General features: G+C 39.8%; 1 protein-coding gene across 4 annotated transcripts in view; it reads right to left on the bottom strand.

The window, feature by feature from the left end:
• The window catches only part of MEGF11 (multiple EGF like domains 11), a 214,171-nt gene that overhangs the window by 34,776 nt on the left and 157,970 nt on the right, over positions 1–21,425 (bottom strand). For all 4 annotated transcript variants that reach the window (XM_040600379.1, XM_040600380.1, XM_040600382.1 and 1 more), the window contains exons 13-19: positions 14,131–14,277; positions 11,346–11,480; positions 7,074–7,202; positions 4,055–4,183; positions 3,219–3,347; positions 554–682; positions 162–395 (exon numbers count right to left, since the gene is read on the bottom strand). In XM_040600379.1, the coding sequence (XP_040456313.1) occupies positions 162–395; positions 554–682; positions 3,219–3,347; positions 4,055–4,183; positions 7,074–7,202; positions 11,346–11,480; positions 14,131–14,277 (1,032 nt within the window). The remainder of the gene's footprint in view (positions 1–161; positions 396–553; positions 683–3,218; positions 3,348–4,054; positions 4,184–7,073; positions 7,203–11,345; positions 11,481–14,130; positions 14,278–21,425) is intronic.

The following is a 21,425-nucleotide window of genomic DNA, read 5'->3' as shown; positions in this document are numbered from 1 at the left end:
CTGTCCCTGTTAAGTGTTCCAAGATCATGGTATTCAGGAGAAGAACAGAAGTGTCATTATTTTTGAGGCTCAATAACGCATGTTATACATCATAGAAACTTGTATTTCCCCAGCATACAGAAATATGAGTCTATATTTGATTAACATAAAAAGACCCTTACCAGAAAGTGAGTAATCTCTATTAGTCATCCTCATGGCTGGAGTATAAGATACACTTGGCATGTCATGGCCCTTCTCCTTCTGTTTCCGTCGATACCACACAAACAGTGCCAGCAAGACCATAATAATTAGAAGGAGAATAATAATTCCAATGATTGCTCCCACTGAGTGCCTCTCTGATCCAAGAGCAGGGCTAATTTTAGTATAGGGGTTTAATTCTTCCATCATGAGAGCCGCTGTTAAAAGTAATTCATAATACACTGTAAATTGAATTGTGCATTTCATTTCTTAGATACTATTTTTTTAAAACAAGTACAGCATTGAAGGGGGAGAGAGAAAGAAAGAGAGAAAAAGAGAGAGATATAGATATTTTACAGGTAGAATTTCACTGTACCTTGATCACATCGGATTCCTTTGAAGCCTGGACTGCAGTAGCAAGTACCTGTGACATGGTCACATGTAGCATTATTCATGCATTCGCATAGTTGTTTGCAACCATAACCAAATGTTCCTGGTGAGCACTCTGGGAAGCCAAAGAGAAAGATTGGAAAGAATTCTACTTTTTTCAGGGATGGGTGAAACACTTGCCATGGAAAATTCAGTAGAAAGGTCTCCCTGGTTTCAGCATCTCTAGGATGACACCCTAGTGTTAGATTATTATTATCTTAAAGCAGGAAATAAACGTATGTACATGTACAATTTGGGGTATTACTTCTTAAGCTGTAACTTTCTGGGAAATTCATACAAGCCTTCACAAGGATTAAACCAATAATATGTACAGAGATTTTAAAAGGCTTGATAAATACTACAAGTGTACAGAATTTAACAGGGCATGAGCTCAGAAGCCATAGAGTACATCTTGAAAGAGCATAGCATTCTCCACTGGCTCTGCATATTTTTTTTTCATGGGGGTAGTTGCAAAGAAGTTTTAATGTACCTTTATATGAACACAATAGACTTTTGCCAAACAAATCCTGCGTGCTTTCATACTTATCCCCTACTAGTGCTAGAAGATGAATATATAGCATTGTAGGTGGAATTACAAAATTGAGCATCTGAGTGGTTTGATTTGCTCTGCTTTTGTATTAGGTTTCCTAATACAGAAGGAATTTCTATCTTGTCTTTGTATTTCTGTCAAAGACAAAATGATTGAATGTCCAGCTGAGAAATTTATTCATACAATTACCATGATGGGCTATTACAATAAATCTGTAGGCAGCTTACTATACTTTGTGAGGCACTATTCAATAATAAAATGAAAGAAACAACTTCTGTCACATCATACTTATTTCTATGGAGACAATGCATTATTGAATGTATGCGCACTTGCTATGATTCTTTAGGATATATATTGTTTGTTTTAAGATGTGATTTCTTGTGTGTCACTGCGAATATTTTGCATAGCATGACAATACCTTCCCAATGTCAGTCTCTAAGTAACTTCTAGTAGCCAAAATTTAATATTAAGTGATGAACAGTAGCCAGTACCTAATGATTTACAGTGCATACTGAAGTTCCCGTATCTCTTTCTTTCATCCTTAATCAAGACTCAAAGACAAATAAAACTATTACAATTGATGCTTACTCTGACATTCTGATATTCTGTAGCCTACTTAAAAAGTGTACAGCCTAAATTTTTGGACTGCACTACAGAAATGAAGTCTGCATTTGGGCATTTCACCTGCAATGTGGTGGGACTGCCCATTCAGCAGGATTTTGAGAAGGAAGGAGTCTTAATGAACAGATACTTTTAGATGAAATGGTAGAAAAACAAATAAATAAATACGTTCATAGTTTGGATAGAAAAGAAAGCCTCAGGCTTTGTACAGAGATTGAATTATAAACATAGCTTCTTATATAACATCTGCTATGATGCAGATCTATAGAATTTTTTAGTTTGCAGTAAGGGTGAACACAAATTCACGGTAAGTTGGCCACTTACAGAGTTACAGTGGCGCCATATGTAATCCCCACATGAGCATGCAGATTTGGTCCTGAGATACATGATTTGCTGAATGCAGTATGTGCAAAAAGAAAAGATGCTAATGAATTTAGTTATATGTGAAAATACCTTCATAATGTTCCATGTACTAAGCTACAGTTAAGAAGCTTTCACTTGCAAATCTAGCAGGAATACTACTGTGTTACCTTACTGCCAAAAAAGGAAAGGAACACTGTGGAATTAATGCCTTGGTAAGGTGAGACGGATTTCACCCTGCATTTAGAATCCAAGTACGTGCATGAGAATTTTCTTTTGATTTACTATACTGGAAAAACAAGTAATTATTCAACTACAGCACATACAGTTTCCACTACCCTAATTCTTTGTTCTTAAAAGAAGCCATTTGGCACAGCGAGCTAAATATGCCAGCAAGACATTGACAACAATTACAGTAAGATATGCCAGTATCCTTGCAAGGTAATTGAAGTTCATTGTTAAACACTTGCTCACTACTCAAGTTAAACACAGATGCTTCCAAAAAGAGACAAGCAACTTTTTTTTCCTTGATCTGTTTTCATTGTAAAGATGAATTTTTATTTGGTCCACATCTATAGGAGAATAACTTATGGAAGAAAGCCCCAGTGTTCCTTGGAAGGCAGAAAGCAGAAAGGACTTCTTTCTTTTAACCCTTGTGTCTCCTTCATGCCTAGGGAAACCTGATGCTGCTGCTCTCAACAGCATTAGCAAGGCATGATGAAGCTTGTGTTTTTCCATTAATTAGGCACATGTTGTTTGGGGAGGCTACATCCAGTCAGCACTGAATGCAGTGACTTGCTTTTATCTCACCTAACTTTAGGCTGAGAACGGGTAAGGCCTAATTTGCAGGGGTTTCACTATATTTCTTTATGCTTAAACAGACTGTCCAGCTTTCCAGAGATGCTGCCTTCTCCCTACGGATTATATAAGGTGCCTGGGGTTACTGTATTGCTGACATCAACACCTCATGTAAGAGCCTATTTCTGCAAAGAATTCTGAAATACAACCCCCAACCACGCCCCCACCCCCCACCCCCCACCCCCCCGGAGAAACAGAAAAATGAAGTCATGTTGCTACTTACTTTGCTCACATTGTTTGCCTGTAAATCCAGTCCTGCACGTGCACTGGCCAGTGATGTGGTCACAGTCCGCTCCGTTCTGACACTGACAAACATTGGCACAGTTTTTTCCATAAAAAGCAGCTGGGCAACCTTTCAGGAATCAGAATAAGGAAAGACTAAGAAAGAAGCTGAATCACAAACTCAGAGGCATTATCAGCACAAAATATGTGCGCCTATAAATCTATGGATTTTCAGCTTCTCTATATTTAATAACATTTATTTGATCATCTAAATGCAGAGATACTACGACGGCCAATTTTCTTGAGGTAGTGTTTCTCATACCTTACAGAATTGCCTCTTGAGTGTTTCAGAAGAACGAAATCTTGACCCATCTATACAAACTACATTTTCAAGAAGTGAAAGATCACTAAACAGAAAATCTCTAAAGAGCCAGAGATCAATCAATCACTTGCAAGTGAAAGAGCCTTCTTAAAAGGCTCACCAGAATTTGATCTCCTCTTTCCTGCGGTGCTGATAATTTGGCACTAGTAGGATGAGAAATCTCAAACGTTCTCCTAAACCAGACCACATATACCGGGGCTTTAACAAGCAACGACACAGACTCTGCCAACTCTGACAATGGAGAAATAATCTAAATGGTTGGTCCCTCCTTTATCAAGTGCCAAAGGCATAAAAAACCTTGAAAAGCTTTAGGAGTATTTTCTTCGGGGTGATGTGAAGTTATCCCCAGAAGCAGGTGATTTCAGAGGAAGGACTGCAATACTTGGAAGAGACACGAGGTAGCAGCACATACTTTGACAGATTCCCTGGCACAACAGTGTCTCTGAAAGGCTTACGCTGAGTGCAGTAGAGCCCCGTCCAACCGTGAGTACATCGACATTCTCCATCGTAAGGGCTGCACATTGCTCCGTTGTGGCAGTTGCATGAATGAAAGCAATCAGGGCCCCAAAAACCAGAGGGACAAGCTATGAAAAAAAAAAAAAAAAAAAGATTTATCAGCTGACAAAAAAAGCAATGATACTGTGTTAATGCTGCGGAGGAACAACAATAAGGGAAGAACTTGTGAGACACCAGCAAAGGCAGAACTTGCATTGCAGAGCTTGGCATCACTGCAGCATCTCCCTGACAATGACCAGTTCTGACAATGACCAGTTTGCTAACGATTACTTTGCAAACCCAGGTGCCAGCCTGCAACATCACCCACGCTGTCGAGCCCTGGCACAAGGGATTTCTTCTAGCAGGTTGAGGGAGGTGATCCTCCCCTTCTACTCTGCTCTGGTGAGACCCCACCTGCAGCACTGTGTTCGGCTCTGAGGTCCCCAACATGAGAAGCACATGGACCCATTGGAGCAAGCCCAGAGGAGGCCACGGAGATGATCAGAGGGCTGAGCCCCTCTCCTATGCAGACAGGCTGAGAGAGTTGGGAGTGTCCAGCCTGGAGAAGAGAAGGCTCCAGGGAGACCTTACAGCACCTTCCAGTACCTAACAGGGCCGACAGGAAAGCTGGAGAGGGGCTTTTTACAAGGGCATGTAGTGATTGGGCAAGGGGGGATGGTTTTAAACTGGAAGAGGGTAGATTAGATATTAGATATTAGGAAGAAATTCTTCATTGTGAGGCACAGGCTGCCCGGAGAGGCTGTGGGTGCCCCATCCCTGGCAGTGCCCAAGGCCAGGCTGGACGGGGCTGGGAGCAACCTGGGCTGGGGGAAGGTGTCCCTGCCCATGGTGGGAGGGGTGGAACTGGGTGGGCTTTAAGGTCCCTTCCAGCCCAAACCATCCTATGGTTCTATGATTCCCTGTGTGGGTCAGGTGGCAGAATCAGGTCTTCACTGCATGTGTGCACTGAGAACCACTGAAACAGTGACCCTCAACTACGTTACTCTAAGTGCTCTAGCCACTCTCCCTGCCTTATTGGCATTTCCTGTGAAGACAATTTAGACAGGGTTTTAAGATATGGAGGTAATTTAATTTTCTTTTTGATATTCTGGAATTCTTGTATAATAAAGTATGGCTATTCATGGTTTACTTTTGCTATGCAATCAACTACTAAAATTACCACATTCATTTGAAGCATAGAGTGCTACTCAAATTACGTAAAAATGTAAAGAAAACTTCCTACAGTATAAATTCCCATCCACAAAATCAGATTGCTTTTGTTGATGGGCTAATATTAAATTAAAATCTGCAGGTCTATTATATATTTCAACAAGTACAATATTAATACATTTTCAAAAGTTATTTTAAGGCTCCCTCCAAAAATGAATGCAGTAAGTTACAGTTATTAGTGCCAGAATAAAAGATCCAAAATGATGATAACCCTTCAATATAACAACTATATTTTTGCTTTAAAAAGCACTTTCCATTGCTTCCTATTAAAGACATGAATTAATAAGGCATGGTTCCCAGGAAACCTGAAAGTACAGAAACCGTGCCTATTTCCCTGTATGCCATTGGCTCCAATTCTGAAGCTAAATGCAAGTTTCTGGCATATGACAGACATCTCTAAAGCCAGAATGAATAGCAAAAAAACCCTGCCATGACGTAAATTAAACAAAAGGTCACTGAACTCACACAATGTAAAGCTGAACAGGATTTGGCCTAAAGTATTTGTGCCATAAGCAACCAGAAATATTTTTACAATGCCTTTGCAAGCCAGAGCTGCAGGGTCTGTTAGTGTCTCCAGAACTGGCTGTGGGGTTGGAGCTAAAATTATCTCTTCTGCAGCTCCATCTCTCAGTCATTCCAGGTTAACTGGTGCGGAGGGAGGTCTGAACTGCGACAGCTCAGTACCAGGCTCGGGTACTTGAGGCAAGGTGCCAACAGGAGCCTGGTGTGAGGCCAGGTTCATATTGGGAGATTTACACTTTCTTTACAAGAAGGTAACTGAAGTAACAGTAAGGTTCCCACTTAGTTAATCCAAAATACAAAGGAGCTATTGCCAGGTCCTTCTGCCTGCTAAACTGGAAATTGTTGCTGCTGGCCTGCCTCACTCCGTAAGAAAAAACACCTTTTTTCAAGGTTAACAGAAACTAGCAGTCATTTCCCAATTACATGGCTAAATATAATGAGGAATCTGTGGAGCTTTCTGTCTTTTTTTCTTTTTTTTTTTCCTATTTTTGAGTGACAGCAATATTCTGTCTGTGGAAGACACACAATAAAAGCAAAATTACAGCCGTCTGTTTTTATCCGATTCCTACTTTATCACTTGAAGTTTAATATATTTTACTCTGGAATGCTGTCTAATATGCTAGTTGTATCCTGAATATGAAGTAACATTTCTGAATGATAGGATATTGCTTCCCTCTGTGATCTATCTTCAATTAAGGGATGCTCTCAGGAAATGACACTTTGGGATCAGAAAATGCCAATCTTCTACCTGGGCAATTTTCAAGAAGAAATCCTCCATCCCTCCAAGCCCACAATGACTTCTACAATTAAATTACATTTAATAGAAATATTTCAGCTGCCTAATTTCTCAATTCTGGGGGCTTGGTACATGAAAACATTTACTGGTTAATAATTTCTAATGTAATAGCGGAAAGAAATTTTTTTCAAAAAGTAAATAAAAGGGAATCTAGCTAGAAATTAAAAGGGAGCATGAAGCTTTCTTTTCTGAGAAGAGCTTGTGACCTCCCTTTCCTGTAACACAAAACAGTAACAGCTTCTGCAAATTCCAAATGCAGAAGCCAAAGCTAACTTAGATTAATTAAAAGAAATAAACTATAAAGAGAGTAAGGCACTGGCTGCTGTAATACTTCAGGGATTTCCCCAGAATCTGTCTTTAACTTTCAGAAAACACTAAACAAGAAAATACGTTATTTGAAAGTGGAGGTGGAAAAATAACACTTTGCTTACTCTGAGAGCAGTCTGTCCCTATCCAGCCTGGGAAACACTGACAGGATCCATCAATAGGGTTGCACGTCCCGTTCTCAGTGCACTGACAGGCCTCGGCACAGTTCTTCCCATATTTTCCACTGGGACAGACTGTGAAAATATAAGGCAGTTTACTGAAGGCTCTTCATAATGAATATGAGGAATTCATAGGACTTAACATTTACCAATTAGAGATAAAAGTAATTACAACATTTCCTCTTTGCTGAAGCCAAATGGGCAAATTTCTACTGGAAAGGAGGAAAAGGCAGAAAGATTTCAAGCACATTTTTTTGCTTACATCCTAGGAATAAAAACAACAGGAAACGGTTGCCTCAAAATCCATTTTTCTGCTGGAAAATTAGTCTAATATAGTTAGAAGATTACAATTATTGAAGGGCATTATGGAAGGATAAAGAGAGGAGAGACAAAACAGAGAAAAGGGGTTATTGGGAGAGTAAGGTTGAGGAGAATTCAAAGAGTAGTACCAAACACAAGTAAGTGGCTGGGAGGGATCGATCTGGGGCTGAGGGGGGTTCCTTAGTGCAAACTCTGGAATAGGATTCTGCGCTGGCTCGGAGGATCACAGGCTCAAAAATAAGAACAAGAAAAGCTGGAAAGGAACATTTTAGGCTAAATACAACCCTAGTGAAGAAGTCTTGAGATGACGAAGAACAATGGGGACTCTCAGGTCTGTCACTAGAACTTAACTCCCTTGTATTGTACGACTGATAATGACAGTATTAATGGACCAAAAGCTGAAAAACTTACCACCTGGTATGATGGCCTGGCTTACTAGCCATGAGCACTGTACTAGAAGGCCAGTGTCCATGAAATGGCTGATGGCAGGTAAGCTTGCAAGCAGAGGCTGAAAGACCTGTAGTCCTTTCCCCTGCGATCCCACTAGCACCACGATACGCACTACGCAACGTGCAGCGCTGCAATATTGGGCACCTAGAGTACCTATCTCATCACTGTCCTGATTCTTTCTGGATCAAGCGGTGGTGAGAGGAAAGTGCCTTTGCCTCTAAATACACTAGGCTTTGCTGAAGACCAACCTTCAGCAATGTTGGCGGGAGGCAGGCTCCCAGCATCTCACAGATTCAAATCATGCAAGCAGGGAGTAAACCAGGAGGAAGGCTTGTTTCTGTAAGTATTTTTACCGTGTAAGTCTGGTGGAAGACTGGTCCCCCTAATAAAGCACATATCCAATTGCTGAAATGTCATACTTGTCTTTTGGCATCTGTTCACCTATTCTTCTCCAGTACCCCTTGCTGTAGTAAGTGTTCAATTAGGTTGCAAATGTGGTTTCCAAAGATTATATATGTGTTTGGCTGAGAGTTGTTAAACCGATGCGCTGCATACTAACAAAATCAGCACCTATTCCTGTTTGTCTACCTAGTTTACTCCTGAAGTTGGAAGAAAAGAAACCAATTTTTTTTTCAGTCATCTTATAACAGCCTAAGCACAGTGACATAAAACTAATAGACATGTAGATCTTCAGCCTCCCACCATATTATTGGAAATCTTTAACATTAAAGTTGATGGAAAGCTCTGCTCAGTAATGAATGAAATGTTTAATTTCTGTGCTCTTATTGGCTGTGTTCCCTGACAAAAACAGATGTATTTTCAAAACAAGATAAAACATACAGTCCATCTTTGCAAAGAATGTAACAAATGGAACTGGACTTGTATCCTGGTAAATAATAGTGATGTCAAAATAGTGATTAAGGCACTTCCCTGAATTATGCAACTGTTTTACCACTTCAGCCACTCTCCCTTTCTCATATGTAGTCTCTGCAGATGACCTCAATCTATCCTGACTGTGAATCAACCACAGATTGAAATCCTGAGCTGTGATTCATTTTATTTTATACAATATGCCATCCTCTACTCTTGCTATGGCAGAAGCCTAAGAATGTGCGTACTATTGTTTTCCGCATGCATTTCTATATACTACGGACTTATCTGTAGGAGTGGATAAAGTTGGTTTTGACTTTCAAATTATGTGCTTAACCAAATAGTTCTCTAACTGAAAAGAGATAAAACTAAACACAATATACAGAGACAATGAAACGAACAATACACAGACACAAAGAGCAAGAAAGCGAAGGAAAGAAAAGCCCTCGTATCGCAGAAAGAGCAAAACCTAAAATGATCTGTCAGCCTAGGTTCTCATACATGCTACACCATTATTCGGTTCCAATGCTCTATATAGAGCAGTTCAATGCAGTATTTTTATTGCATCTTTAAGTTGTAGATAGATAACATCACTTAAATGAAGGCTGGATTTTTTATATGTACAAAAAATGGTTCTCAAAAGACTTACTTAAAATAGGAGCTGATTTGCACTGCAACATGGAATACTAATGAATCAGGAAAAGATTTGTGATCCAGACACTGATGCTGACAAAGGCAATAGGTCACATTTCATAAAGAAATGCTTTGAGTCCACACAGTGAGATCTAGCAGAGGGGTTCCTACCGTGTGAGCACCTCCTGTCTCAGTGAAATAGTATGATGCTCCCCAGAACATCAACACAGAAGGATTACAAAACCAATCCTGCCAAAATGGTTGTTTGCATTAATGTAAGTAGCCTAGTTGTGAATTGAAACAGTGACTCTCTTGTAAAGATGGGAGATCCAAATAGAAGCACTTTTTCAAATGTTTTAAACATTTTTAAACAAAGCTGTAAAGTAAGGACTAATACCATTTTTTCCAGGAGTAATCTGATTGTACAATGCAGATAGTGATGTTAATTAGCTATAAAAGCTCTGAAGTGGGACTCTGAAAGTCCCTGTGGGACGTCAGGTGTGTTCTAGCAGTAATAACAAGTTATTATCAATCCATCTTGCTACATGATTGTGAAAGATATTCATAAAACAGCTGCTTAGTTGTTTGCTGCTCAGAATCCTTAGCACAGTCAAGTCAACTTGTGCAATTTTGGAGGTTACACAGCTCCTTGCACGCATGTGCTGCTGATGGAAGAATGTTCCTGCTGCCAGAAAAGAGACAGCACAAGGAGATGAAAATTCAAAAGTGAAATTTCTTCATTTCACATTATTCTAATGGAAAACATTAATTAGCATTTTTCTTTCTACAAAATAAAGTTACATGCTAACTCATTATGACAAACTGCAACACAAATTGATTTTAATTAGGACATGAATATTTTAAAATTAATTTGCTGGATAGATCAACATTTCAAAGTAAAACCAGAAGTGCTGAACATCTGAGCAAAAATAAAATAGTTTTCTTAAGAGGATAATTAGCCATGCTTACGCTTTGAAATCTGGCTAACTTTTCACATAAAATGGACAATTTCACTGAAATATGTTCATTTTAATAAATTAATTGGTATAATGTTTAGTTGACTATACAGCACAGGAAAAAGAAAACATGGTTATACTTAATCTATGTTTAATGATTTTGCATAAGTGCTGCCTGCAATTTCTAACTTACTGAAAAGCAGGTCATTAAAAAGTGTCAGTTCAATTTTTACAGGGATGGTGACTTCACAAGGGCAGTAGCCATTACAAATCTTCTCTTTTAAATCTGTATGTAGAAAATACCCACGAGAGTATGCCATAACGGAGACTCTGCATAATACTGTAATGATGTTTAGGATAAAACTGGAAATGAAACCCAAGGTTAGAAGTGGACTGACTTTCAAAGGTACAGAAAGGTGATAGACATTAGAGGGAGTTGAAGCTACTCTTCGCCTGTGAAAATTAATTTGCTTTCCCTGCCTCACTGCAAATTTTTCTGCCTCCTGCACTTGTGTTTGGGTGTGCATGATTTTAGTTATTCCCTGTCAGGTCCTAGGCAGTGTAAATAAGGTTCCATGCATTAACTGGGTGTTCGAGCTTGGGTACCTGTGCTGGCTTTTACCTTGACTAGTATCTACACCTCCTGCTGAAGACAAGTGCATGAAGGTGCCATCGACATTTAGGATATGATGGGCTTAGCAGAAAGGAAGATGAAACCATTGGGCCGATATATTTACAGCAGGTGTCTCATTCCATATTCATTTCAATACAGAGACTTGTTTTATTTATGAAAGCAGGAGCACATCATATTTACAAAAGGGCGACTAAGTACCTATTTGCATTTCCCCTCTGAAGTAAAGAATTTCTTGTGATCTAAACTGCTGAAACAGGGGAAAAAAGCAGGAACCTTGTGATCGGCCTTGCTGCAAAGTCACAGACACAGAAACTCAGGAAAGGAGGTGGCATCTGGGGGTCTTGGGCTCAGTACCTTGGTTGCAGAGAGCGCCAAAGAATCCAGGCAAGCAATCGCAGTGTCCTGACACATGGTGACAAGGCCCGCTGCTGTGCACGCACTGAGGGCACGGCTGGCTGCAGTGGTGTCCATAAAAGCCAGGGGGACAAACTGAAGACAAAACAAAATAAGCTGTCAGAGGTTTTCAGATTTTTCATTGCTGAGAGCTTGAGAATTCTCTCTGTCTTCATCCCAAACCAGTATTTCTTAACTTATAAAACCACAATTTTGTGAACAGCTGAAATTATGAAGCCTGTTGGATTATTCCATGTCTAATAAAGTGTGAGCTCTGAGTAACACTGCTCCTGTGGTTCAAACATTCACACCACACTACTACCTCATGTAAGTCCCTGGCTATTTAATAATACAGTGAAGCTCTCCCAGCAGCCTCTTTCTCTCAAAACAATGGTTTGAGTCTCTCTAGCCTGCTCCAGCTAAACTCTTTTACAAAACATGGGAGTTCAAGACCTCATAGCCTACTGGCAGATATGGTTAGTAACACATATTCTGAAGCTTTTAAGGTAAGTAGGAAGAGAAACACTCACACACCGGTACAGGCAACAGAAATTCAGAATTCCATTTCCATTGGAATTTAAGCTATGAAATCAGGGAAGGTGTATTAGGAAGCTCTCAGTGTTTTAAGTGTAAACAACTATGTCAAGAGCTGATTTCTAAACATAGTAGGTGTAATACCTGTGTTCAATCGGGACAGTCAGTTTATATGTGCCGTTGCAGGAGTGGCATTCATCAGTGATGAACAGAATCTAAAAATGGTAATTACGGTAACTGCATACAAAATCGCCTAATTTGCATCACTAATAACACTGGATAGCTGAGTAAACTTGTCATGAACTGTGTGCTTAATTTGCCTAAAACCTGGATTGAAATTATTATAGAATTTGTACATAAAGTATAGTGCAAGATTATGGCTCGGTATCTCTTATAAATGCGTACTGTTGCTTCTAAGCACATGTAGAATGAAAAACCATCCCCTGTCCAAACATTCACTGCGATATATAAGCACAAAGAAATGTTAAATTGCAGTAAGTGACTGTAAAAATGACTTTATATGTTTTTATTTTTACTCCTGTGATTCTCTGTTATATAATTCTGGCTCAGTGGTTACTATATCATGTCCATTCTATTTTTTCACCGAATGAGAATTTTTCTCTTGGTCTGTAAGTTCACAGAGGGTGTCAGGTTCTTACACTACTGCAGATTTCCAGCTGGAACTTAGCTGACAGGTTTGTTGATGATGCGCTAGCTGTAAAACAACCTGGATCATTCCTGGAGACATTTCTGCAAGCCCAAGAGCAGTAAACTATCCTGGTGTCTCATGTAATCCTGATTACACAGACAGAACAAGCTGGCTGAGTCTCATCTTCAGTACTGCCCTTTACAAGCTAAATTCTATTTCTAAGTGAATTTTCAAGACAAAAATGGGAATGATTCTGAGAGCAAACTTAGCAAGCTAAAGCTTCACTTACGGACGTGTCCTGTTCATAAGGCAGCCTTGAGCCTGTATCCCACAGAGGAGGTAGAAGCAAGCTCAATTCTCCAGCTGTGTATTAAGAGAGGCCTTTCAGCAACATCAGGCAATGGCAGAAGCATCCACAGGACCCCTCTGCTGTCACCGCAGTGCGGAGGAAATCTTCTCCCATTAGGTCCTTAGCAAAAGTCCCCAAGAAGTAGCCTGATTACTGGAGTTGCAAACTGGGGAACATGGTTTGCCTGTTGCAGCCTAATGTGCTATCAGCTGATAAAAAAAAGCTTTTTTTTTTTTTTTTTTCATCTCAGAAAGGTCAGAAACTATTAACTTCTGGAAGTTTTGCACTCTTAAGGTTTCAAATTTGTAAAACAATTTCTTCGCCAACTCCCTGAAGCTCTGAGCACCACAATTTAGCCTTGGAGAGAGGTTTTACAACTATATAGATATGCTGGAGCACCTGGAAATCAGGGTTTATAATGGAAATGCTTATAGGCCATTAACTACAGCAGTGCTAGAGGTCATCCTTATAATGGCTTTAAATAAAAACTGTCAGCTACAAATTATTTTTAGAGATGAGTGTGTTCTAGTGTCAAGTGTAACTGGTGAAATCAAAGGGGATATATGAACTGGGCATGCAGAATGTCTTACAGGAAGAACAAGAGCTGCTGCAGAAAAGAAAGACAAATCCATTTCTTGTTTACATAGGAAGATGGTTGAATGTAGTTTGGATCAGCAAATAAGGGTCCCTAAGGGGCAAATGCGGCTTCCTGGATAAAGCAAATGAGAGCATTTTTATCTCCTTGGCACATTTTAATATGTAACAGCAGAGCATCAGACAGGAGCTATTTCAGGCTGCTGTGGTTTTTTTTCTGGCACATAAGAAATCATTGTCTTGTTATTTTGAAAGCCAACACTCATCCACCTGTCATTATGTCATGGGTTGTAGCTGACTGTTTAATAGGTAGCCTATAGTGCACCGTGACTTAAACATCTTTTTTTGCCCAGGTCCTGCCAAGTTTGGCATGTAAAGGTGTTGCTTCTTCTTTCAGGTCATCTGTGACCTCCAGGTGCAGTGGAAGGCCAGAAGAAGAAACACAAGGCATGACTCAATGCAGTGGAGTCTTGATTTCTTGGTCAAGAAGCAATTTTTAGGCTAGTATTTGCCCTTAAGATGTCATGAGCTAAAGAAGTTCAGAAACCTGTAGCTATGTCTGTCAGAGCATTTTTATCTATCTGCTTTGCTTCTGCCACCACACCTACGGAAAACCTTACTTCTCTGGCACAAGGGTCCTCTGTATCCTGGTGCACAGTCACAGGTGCCATCCTCTGGGGAGCAGGATCCCCCGTTCTCACAGTTACAGGAGATGGAGCAATTTGGTCCCCAGCGGCCCTGGGTGCATATGTTATCACAGTGGATGCCTAAAGACATAAAGGCACAAGTTAGGTTTCACACAACTTATTCTGCTCATTGATTAAAGAAATGTTTGCCTGGACCGATATCTCACAGTACATCACACAGCAAACAGGGGAGCCTGAAAAGGAAATAGCTATCCTTTTATCTTCTTAATAAAGTGAAAATTAAGAAAATGCCAAAGAGGTGAATTCTGTAGGTGTTAGTGAGCTCCTGTTCAGTCCTTAGCACCATTAAAGAAACTCTGCATGTCATCTGGGAGATGAAGGTCAGGAATTCTTTAAAGTCACAAAATATCACAAATAACTGGTCTGAAAAAATGCAGCTGATTGAGGCCTGATTACTTAACTGTTGTGAATTGGAAGACCAAAAAAAAGAAAAACTGGGTTGCTGCAAAAACATGTCCGGTATTGGGATTCTTGAACATATGTAAATTCAGTTCTATGCTGTTTATTGTTCTCTTCCTGGTTTAAAGCACTGTGCTCTGGGGTATTATGCCCATACCCCACTCCCACCCAGAGCTCTCCAAGTTCTGTGTTAATGAACTGAGTTCTGATCTAGCAAGTGGCCATATGCGGGCACAGGCTGATAATTTGCATGTTAAATGGAGACTGAGACCTGCCAATCCAGCTCCCAATGATTCTCAGGGTTGTTGTTTGATATTTATTATTATGAAAAGCAAAGCTTGGAAGCACTGAAAAAAGCACACAGCCAGAAAGCTTAACATGAGGCTTCTGGCATTGTTTCAACTGGTGACTTCTGAAAACAATCTTGTGCCATGGCTCATCACATATAAATATCTAAGGATTTGATCCTGCACACCATTACTTGTCCGACAGGCTCTTACTCCACTGGGATAAGACAGTACCAATACCTGCAATTAGCAGAGCTAGTTGCACGATCAAGGGCTCCTTGGATTGAAAAAAGTTTGCCGGATCATGAACTAAGAGAGATGTTAAGCACTGCCAGCTGCAGGGAGTGGCATTAGCAGTAGCACGCTGGAGGTACTGATAACAACAGAAAAAATGATTCACAGACTGGCTTGAAAATTTTCCTTACAGCATTACCACACCGGGTGCCTTAGAACTGCGCCACCAAGATTTGATGGTATACACATGCCCTGGCTAGACTTTCAACACGAAGATGTTCTTTATCATCCATGCACATGTCCCCACTGCATAATGGGATAAATGCAGACAAGGGCTCTGAGAGCCCCAGCCTCACCCAGAGGTTGGATTAGTGCATCGCTAAGGAGAAATACAATCCCAAGTAATTTCCTCCACCTCTGATAACTTCATCTGGATGCTACAGGTAATGGACTGTATTTGTGAAGCTGTGATCTGTACAGTCACCAAACTTAGAGGATTATTAAATCAGCTAAAAGTCATTATAAACACACTTACAGTGCAGTTTCAACTTGGTTTTATAAATCTCTGAAGTTAATACAGTAAGGAATACTGCAGAGCCAAAATTCCCCTTTCTGAAGATTAATCACACAATTATAATGTCCCTTCCTAGAAAATCTTAACCAAGTCTGGCAAAAGTACAGTTTGAAATGGGGCTTCTAGTAATACATGATCATAGCTTTATTTATAAAGAGGCATGGTCCCTGCTGTAGAGCTTAATAAAAAACACTTTAAAATACAGTAAAAATATAATACAAGCTTAATCCTTTAATAACCAAGTAAATAAATCTGAAAAAAAGAAATGCAAAAAGAGACAAGGAACATTTGTATTAGTAAAATCAAGAAAAACAATTATATTTACAGTCTTCCCTACTCCCTTTGCAATCAAGCATATCCTTAGATTACTTAAACAGTAAATGCTTTGTGTGTGCATTTATGTAATACATCTACAGTACTCTGCAATTAAAAAGTCAGACAATAAACTGTAAATAATTGAATGCATTTCATATTTATACAGATATATATGATCATTTATAGCTTCGAGAGTCTCAGTGTGAGCTCCCAGAAATGAAATTCAGACACAAATGTAGAAAAATGTGTATCTTTTCCTCCTGACTGCAGCATTAAAAATACAATTTTCTCATTGAGAATGGGCTATTTATAAACGGAGACAATTAAACAGCATTATTTCTTGTCTCATTTGGCAAAGTTTGGGAAGAATGACATTGACTCCTTTCTCTTGAAAGGTAGCTCAATTAGAATGCCATGGCTGTTCTTTGCAGCAGCAAAGTCCTTCCTTTAGTAATGAATAATGAGGGATGTCTTCCCGCTCCTAACGAAGGCAATGAGTCATTGTGAAGCCGACTGTTGTAACGAAATGTAAAGGGGGAAAAGGAAACCTTCTAGAAGACACTGATACCCATTACAGCAGTTATTTATTTATAAATTTTCAGAAGACAACCAAGAAGGTGCCACAATCAATTTTTATTACTTTATATTACTCTAAGTTAATTCTCATGGAAGACTTATTTTTGGAGGCTCCTACACACAGTGAATTGCAAATGTAAATGAGAAGTTAAAATTGCATCTGGACATGCATGTTGTATGGAATTGTGCTAAAAAAAGCACCTTAATTTTACAATTCCCTAACTTGACAGCATATGAAGGGGGAGTCCATCCCTCCCAGCTACTTTACAATCAGAGTCAGTGAAGCAGTAAGCTTCTTTAATGTAAAACTTCAATATTTACTTAGGAACTTGCTGATGAACATTTCTGATAAGCAATTAGTTTTCAATTTCCAGAAATATAAAAAAATGCTGAAGTTGACACATCTCTGTATTATCTCATGTTACAACCACAGATTCCTAATTTATGAACAAAATCCTTGTTTCACAAGCATGATGTAGAAATTAGAAGTACAACTATCAGAAGTCCTTGAAGCTGCAGGAAGAGTTCTATACATAAACTCTATTGCCTAGCTACCAGGAAATTATCTTACTGCCTGAGGCTGTGGTTCACCATTGCAGATACCAGTATAAAATTACACTTCCAAGACCTTAAACAATGTTCTGAGGGTGAATTGTAAATGAAATTCACATAACTTACATAAATTTACAGTTACCCACTGTACGTGGGCAAAGGACATTTGCACTCTCATGCAGTAAGCCAGAGCCAAGGTAAGAGCAGGGTCCACTGTGGCTTTTAATTCAGCTTGTAAAACTGCAGCCACAAAACCTCCATGTCCCAGCATGGATCTGGGGTACTGGATTTCTGCAAACACTGTCTGATCTCTAGTAGGTTTTCCACTGCTGTCCTTTGGACTGCTCTGTCCATGAAATTTAGCTGACAGTCCCAGGAGTGGCTTCACTCCCCCTTCCCCACCCCATCCTCCTTTGCACACACAGTGGGTCAGAAAAACAGTACTTAGGGCCCAAACTGCTGTTGTGTATGCTGTGAAAAACACAGCCTGGAACAAAATTGACCCACCAGAGCAGTCATGACTGCACTTTTTTAAGGGATAACTACATGGGAGAGCTGTTCCAAGCTCCTTCTCCTTAAGGGTCCTTCCAGGGTTGTTTAGTACCAACTGGCAAAACAGCTGCTGTCTGGGAGATCGGGACTATCTGGTGTATCTCCAGCCCAGACTTCCTGAGGGTGAAGCAGTTGGGTTGTGCAGGGGTCTCCCAGTGCAGAGCTGAGGGTGGTACTTTGGTAAAGCAAAGCGGTAGGCACAGAAGTAGAGGGAAGAGTGTCTGGCAAGAGCACTGGCTGATGGAAACTTGGCAGTGCACATATGTTTTGTAACAGACATCACATGTTGTAGTCCAGTTCTGCTGCACTGTAACTAGAGAGGTGTGTGTCTGGTGACTTGATGTGATACAACCTTGTCTCTGGCTTACAAGGAACAGCGTTAATTTTTACCAGATGAAGTTAGTTCTTTGTATTAAAGTTTATGAATCGAGCTGTGAAGGATTCAACCAACATCCACACAAGTGTCACGAAAAGAAGCAAGAAAAAGAAAAAAACAACCCGAGCCATACAGCTGGGATGTAAGGCGTCTATTGAAGAGCTACTTCACATACCGTTTCCACTAATAATCTCCAATGGCTTCAATGAAAGTTTGTCAAAGTAATGCAGATTTAGTACTGCCTGAAACTGTATCACGCTGAAGGACTTTTGAGTGTGAAATTCCTGAAAGCCAAACGTAAGTAGAACTCTCTTTTTTCCCTCTCCAGCTTACTTGTGCAATTGCACTTGTGCTTAGGGATTGCACCTCTAGCTCTTAATAAAGCCTGCCATTGTTTTTTTTGCTTTGTCTCTAGATAGCTGGAAACTAATATTCCAAACACAATAGAAGACCAAAAATGGATGGAATAAATGAGAGCCAGTGGCCTATTTTTGACCACTGCTATCCCCTTGACAGTAGCCTCTGCAGCAGGGCCTGCATGCTGCCCAGCATCTAATTATTTTTCAGTGACGTAAGAATTCGATAAATTATAGGATGTAGCTCCCCTCCCCCCATGTACTTTAATTTTATATCTACCAGTGTACAACTGTAATTATTTCTCTGAATAGGATCTTCATCTTTTTATTTTTTTATTTTAATAGTCACAATCTAAAGACAGATGCAACATCAATTAGCAATGACAGGAATTATTTCAGCAGACATTTGAATCCAACACAAACATTGTGCTCTCCTCCACCTGTCTTTCAACATGACAAGAAGTCATAATAATCTCTTATTTCTGGCATTTGAATAGCTTTGGAAAGAACTGCTTTTTATGCATAAATAGGCATTGGATTTATGCAGGCAATACAGTGGAAACCTGAAGTTTGGTGAGTCACGCTTGGCTTTGATCTGGAATGCCTGATGGCTTTTGTCTGGGGTACTAGTTATTCATAATGGTGGTTTGTCTACCTGTTGACACACAGTGTGCAGCGACAAAAACACAACAGTAGCAATACTGCTTCAAATAGCAGAAAATAGCCTGATGATTATAGCTGCAAGGCTATTTTAGATAAGTAATTGTGGAAAGTGGGCCAGCAAGCACTTGATTGTACTGAAAAGAGGTATGGGAATTTATCACTGAATGTGATCTCTAGAATGGTTGGCTCCTTTGCACGATACCATCCCTCTGGTCTCCATCACGCAGAACTATCCCACCTGCAGCAATCCCTTTGGCGGCTGTAGCACATCTCCCACCAAACTGTCAGCCCTGGAGGGGTTTCTAGGCATGTGGTTTTCACACCAGGGTCAGAGCCAGAGTCCACTGAGGTCATCTGGAAGCCTTGCCTTGGCCTCCTAACTCATACATTTATTTCCAATAAAGATTTCTGTAATCTCATGCTCACGTGTTTGGGTTTTTTTTAACTTTATTCTCTTCTCTTTCCCCAGTACTTGTATTGCTGTTACACTTCCATTTTCCCTATAAATCCTGTTCAAATCAGCTTTGTATTGAGATCAGATCACTGTGCTTTCCTAAGTAGTGAATATTTTGCTGCTTCAGTCCATAAAAGGTAAAACAAAATTCAATAAGAACATAAGAAAAAACTGTCCGATTAAGTCTGGATCAGCTGTTCAGCTGATGACAGCATATGAACAAGAGTTCATAAGGAATACTTGATGCTTTTCTATCACTTTTTGCATCTTCATATTTATTCCTACCTGAGGCAAACCCTGAAGTATTTGACTCAGATTCAGTAAGAAACACCACAGCACAATTCGTGACAGCTCAGCATTTAAGGATGCTGAAAAACAAGAAAATCTGCTTGGGGAGGGCAGCAGATAGAAGAAAACATAAAGGGATCTCTCATAAAATTAAATGGAAACATTAAGAATTGATAGCTGCTCATCCAGTCTGCAAATAAGCTATTTTTGTTTTTATATAGTGAAGCTATTCGGCAGAGATAACAGCAGCCACATTCACATTATCTATGAACTTTTGTGGTGTTCTCAAAATGCTTTTCTAACTGTGATTTTTTTTCAAATTGATGCAGCGGAGCCCTTTCTTACCTTGCTAAGCACTGTTCACCGGTGGGCTTCAGAGGGGTGAGTCCTGTGTGTAACGGCCCATCAGTCTAAATGAAAGTCCTATGATCTGGTCCTAAATAATGAAGAATAAGGCTTTCTCTGCAGCCAGTGAAAATTCTAAATTGTTTCTCCTCTCATCATTGCATGGCCGATTTATGCACCCATTAGTGTAAGTGTTTTTCTGAAAGTAATATACTTAGAGCCTAATGCACCTCTGTGGAGCACTAATCGTACCCCTATTTTTAATTATCTAGAGAAAACTCCAGATATGAATCATCCAACTCAGGGACTTTATGCAATAAAAGCTTTTGAGACAAGAGGCCTACCTCACAAGAAATTGAGTAAGTCAAAATGTTTGCTAAAACTAAGGATCATCTGATTCCCTTTGGTACAGGTTATTCTCCGGGGTGCACTACTGCTGGAAGAAACATCGCCACTAGCAGAAAGGGCAGACCTTGAAGAAAACAGTACTAAAAGGGGTCCAGTCCTATGCAGTCCTCCTTCACCTTTTGGGCGTTTCCTTCCTAGTATTTCTCAAACTCTGGATGTGGTTTCAAGACAGGAAGGAAGAGAAGCCTGAGAGATCCAAGCAGACCATCAGCAGCTAAGCGAGGAACTTGCAAGTGGGAAAAAAATGTACCGCTTTCCTGACTTAAATGTTCAAGCCCCCAAGCTAAGCCATGAGCTAAGAACGCAGCTTAGCAAGAGCTGTTGTACAACTGATTGTGTGCAAGCATTTCTGTTTAATAACATTGACTGTAATTCAGCCTTTTCTCCTTTGTGTAGAATGGGAAGGAAGATGTTTACATTTGTCACTGCAAACACTTTCACCAATAACATATATATACAACATTTTAGCTTGCTGGCTGTTTATTGAATGATCTTTCCTTTTTCTTCTTTCAGTACCAGCATGCCAGCATCCACTATTATTTAGTCTGCTGAAATGTTCACAAATAATTTTTCACCGCTTCTTGCCCACATTTATTTATAGGTGAATGTATTGTACACACAGCCAAGCTTATATATAGAATGCCTCCATATTAAAATGGAAAATGGTTGAATATCTCTAGCATCAAGTTCATTTTTTTAGAACCCATTAAATTAGCATAATCCAGGATGCCATCCAAGCTCTATCTTTTCACATAAATTTAAAGCTGTCCTTTAATAAGTGAAAATAAACCCCAAAATAAATACAAAGATAAATGAGCCCATATCTCTT

The sequence above is a fragment of the Falco naumanni genome, chromosome 7 (assembly GCF_017639655.2).
Source record: "Falco naumanni isolate bFalNau1 chromosome 7, bFalNau1.pat, whole genome shotgun sequence".
In the NCBI taxonomy this organism is placed as follows: Eukaryota; Metazoa; Chordata; class Aves; order Falconiformes; family Falconidae; genus Falco; species Falco naumanni.
The sequence above is the reverse complement of the archived record's forward strand: the minus strand, read 5'-3'. Positions and strand labels throughout refer to the sequence as shown.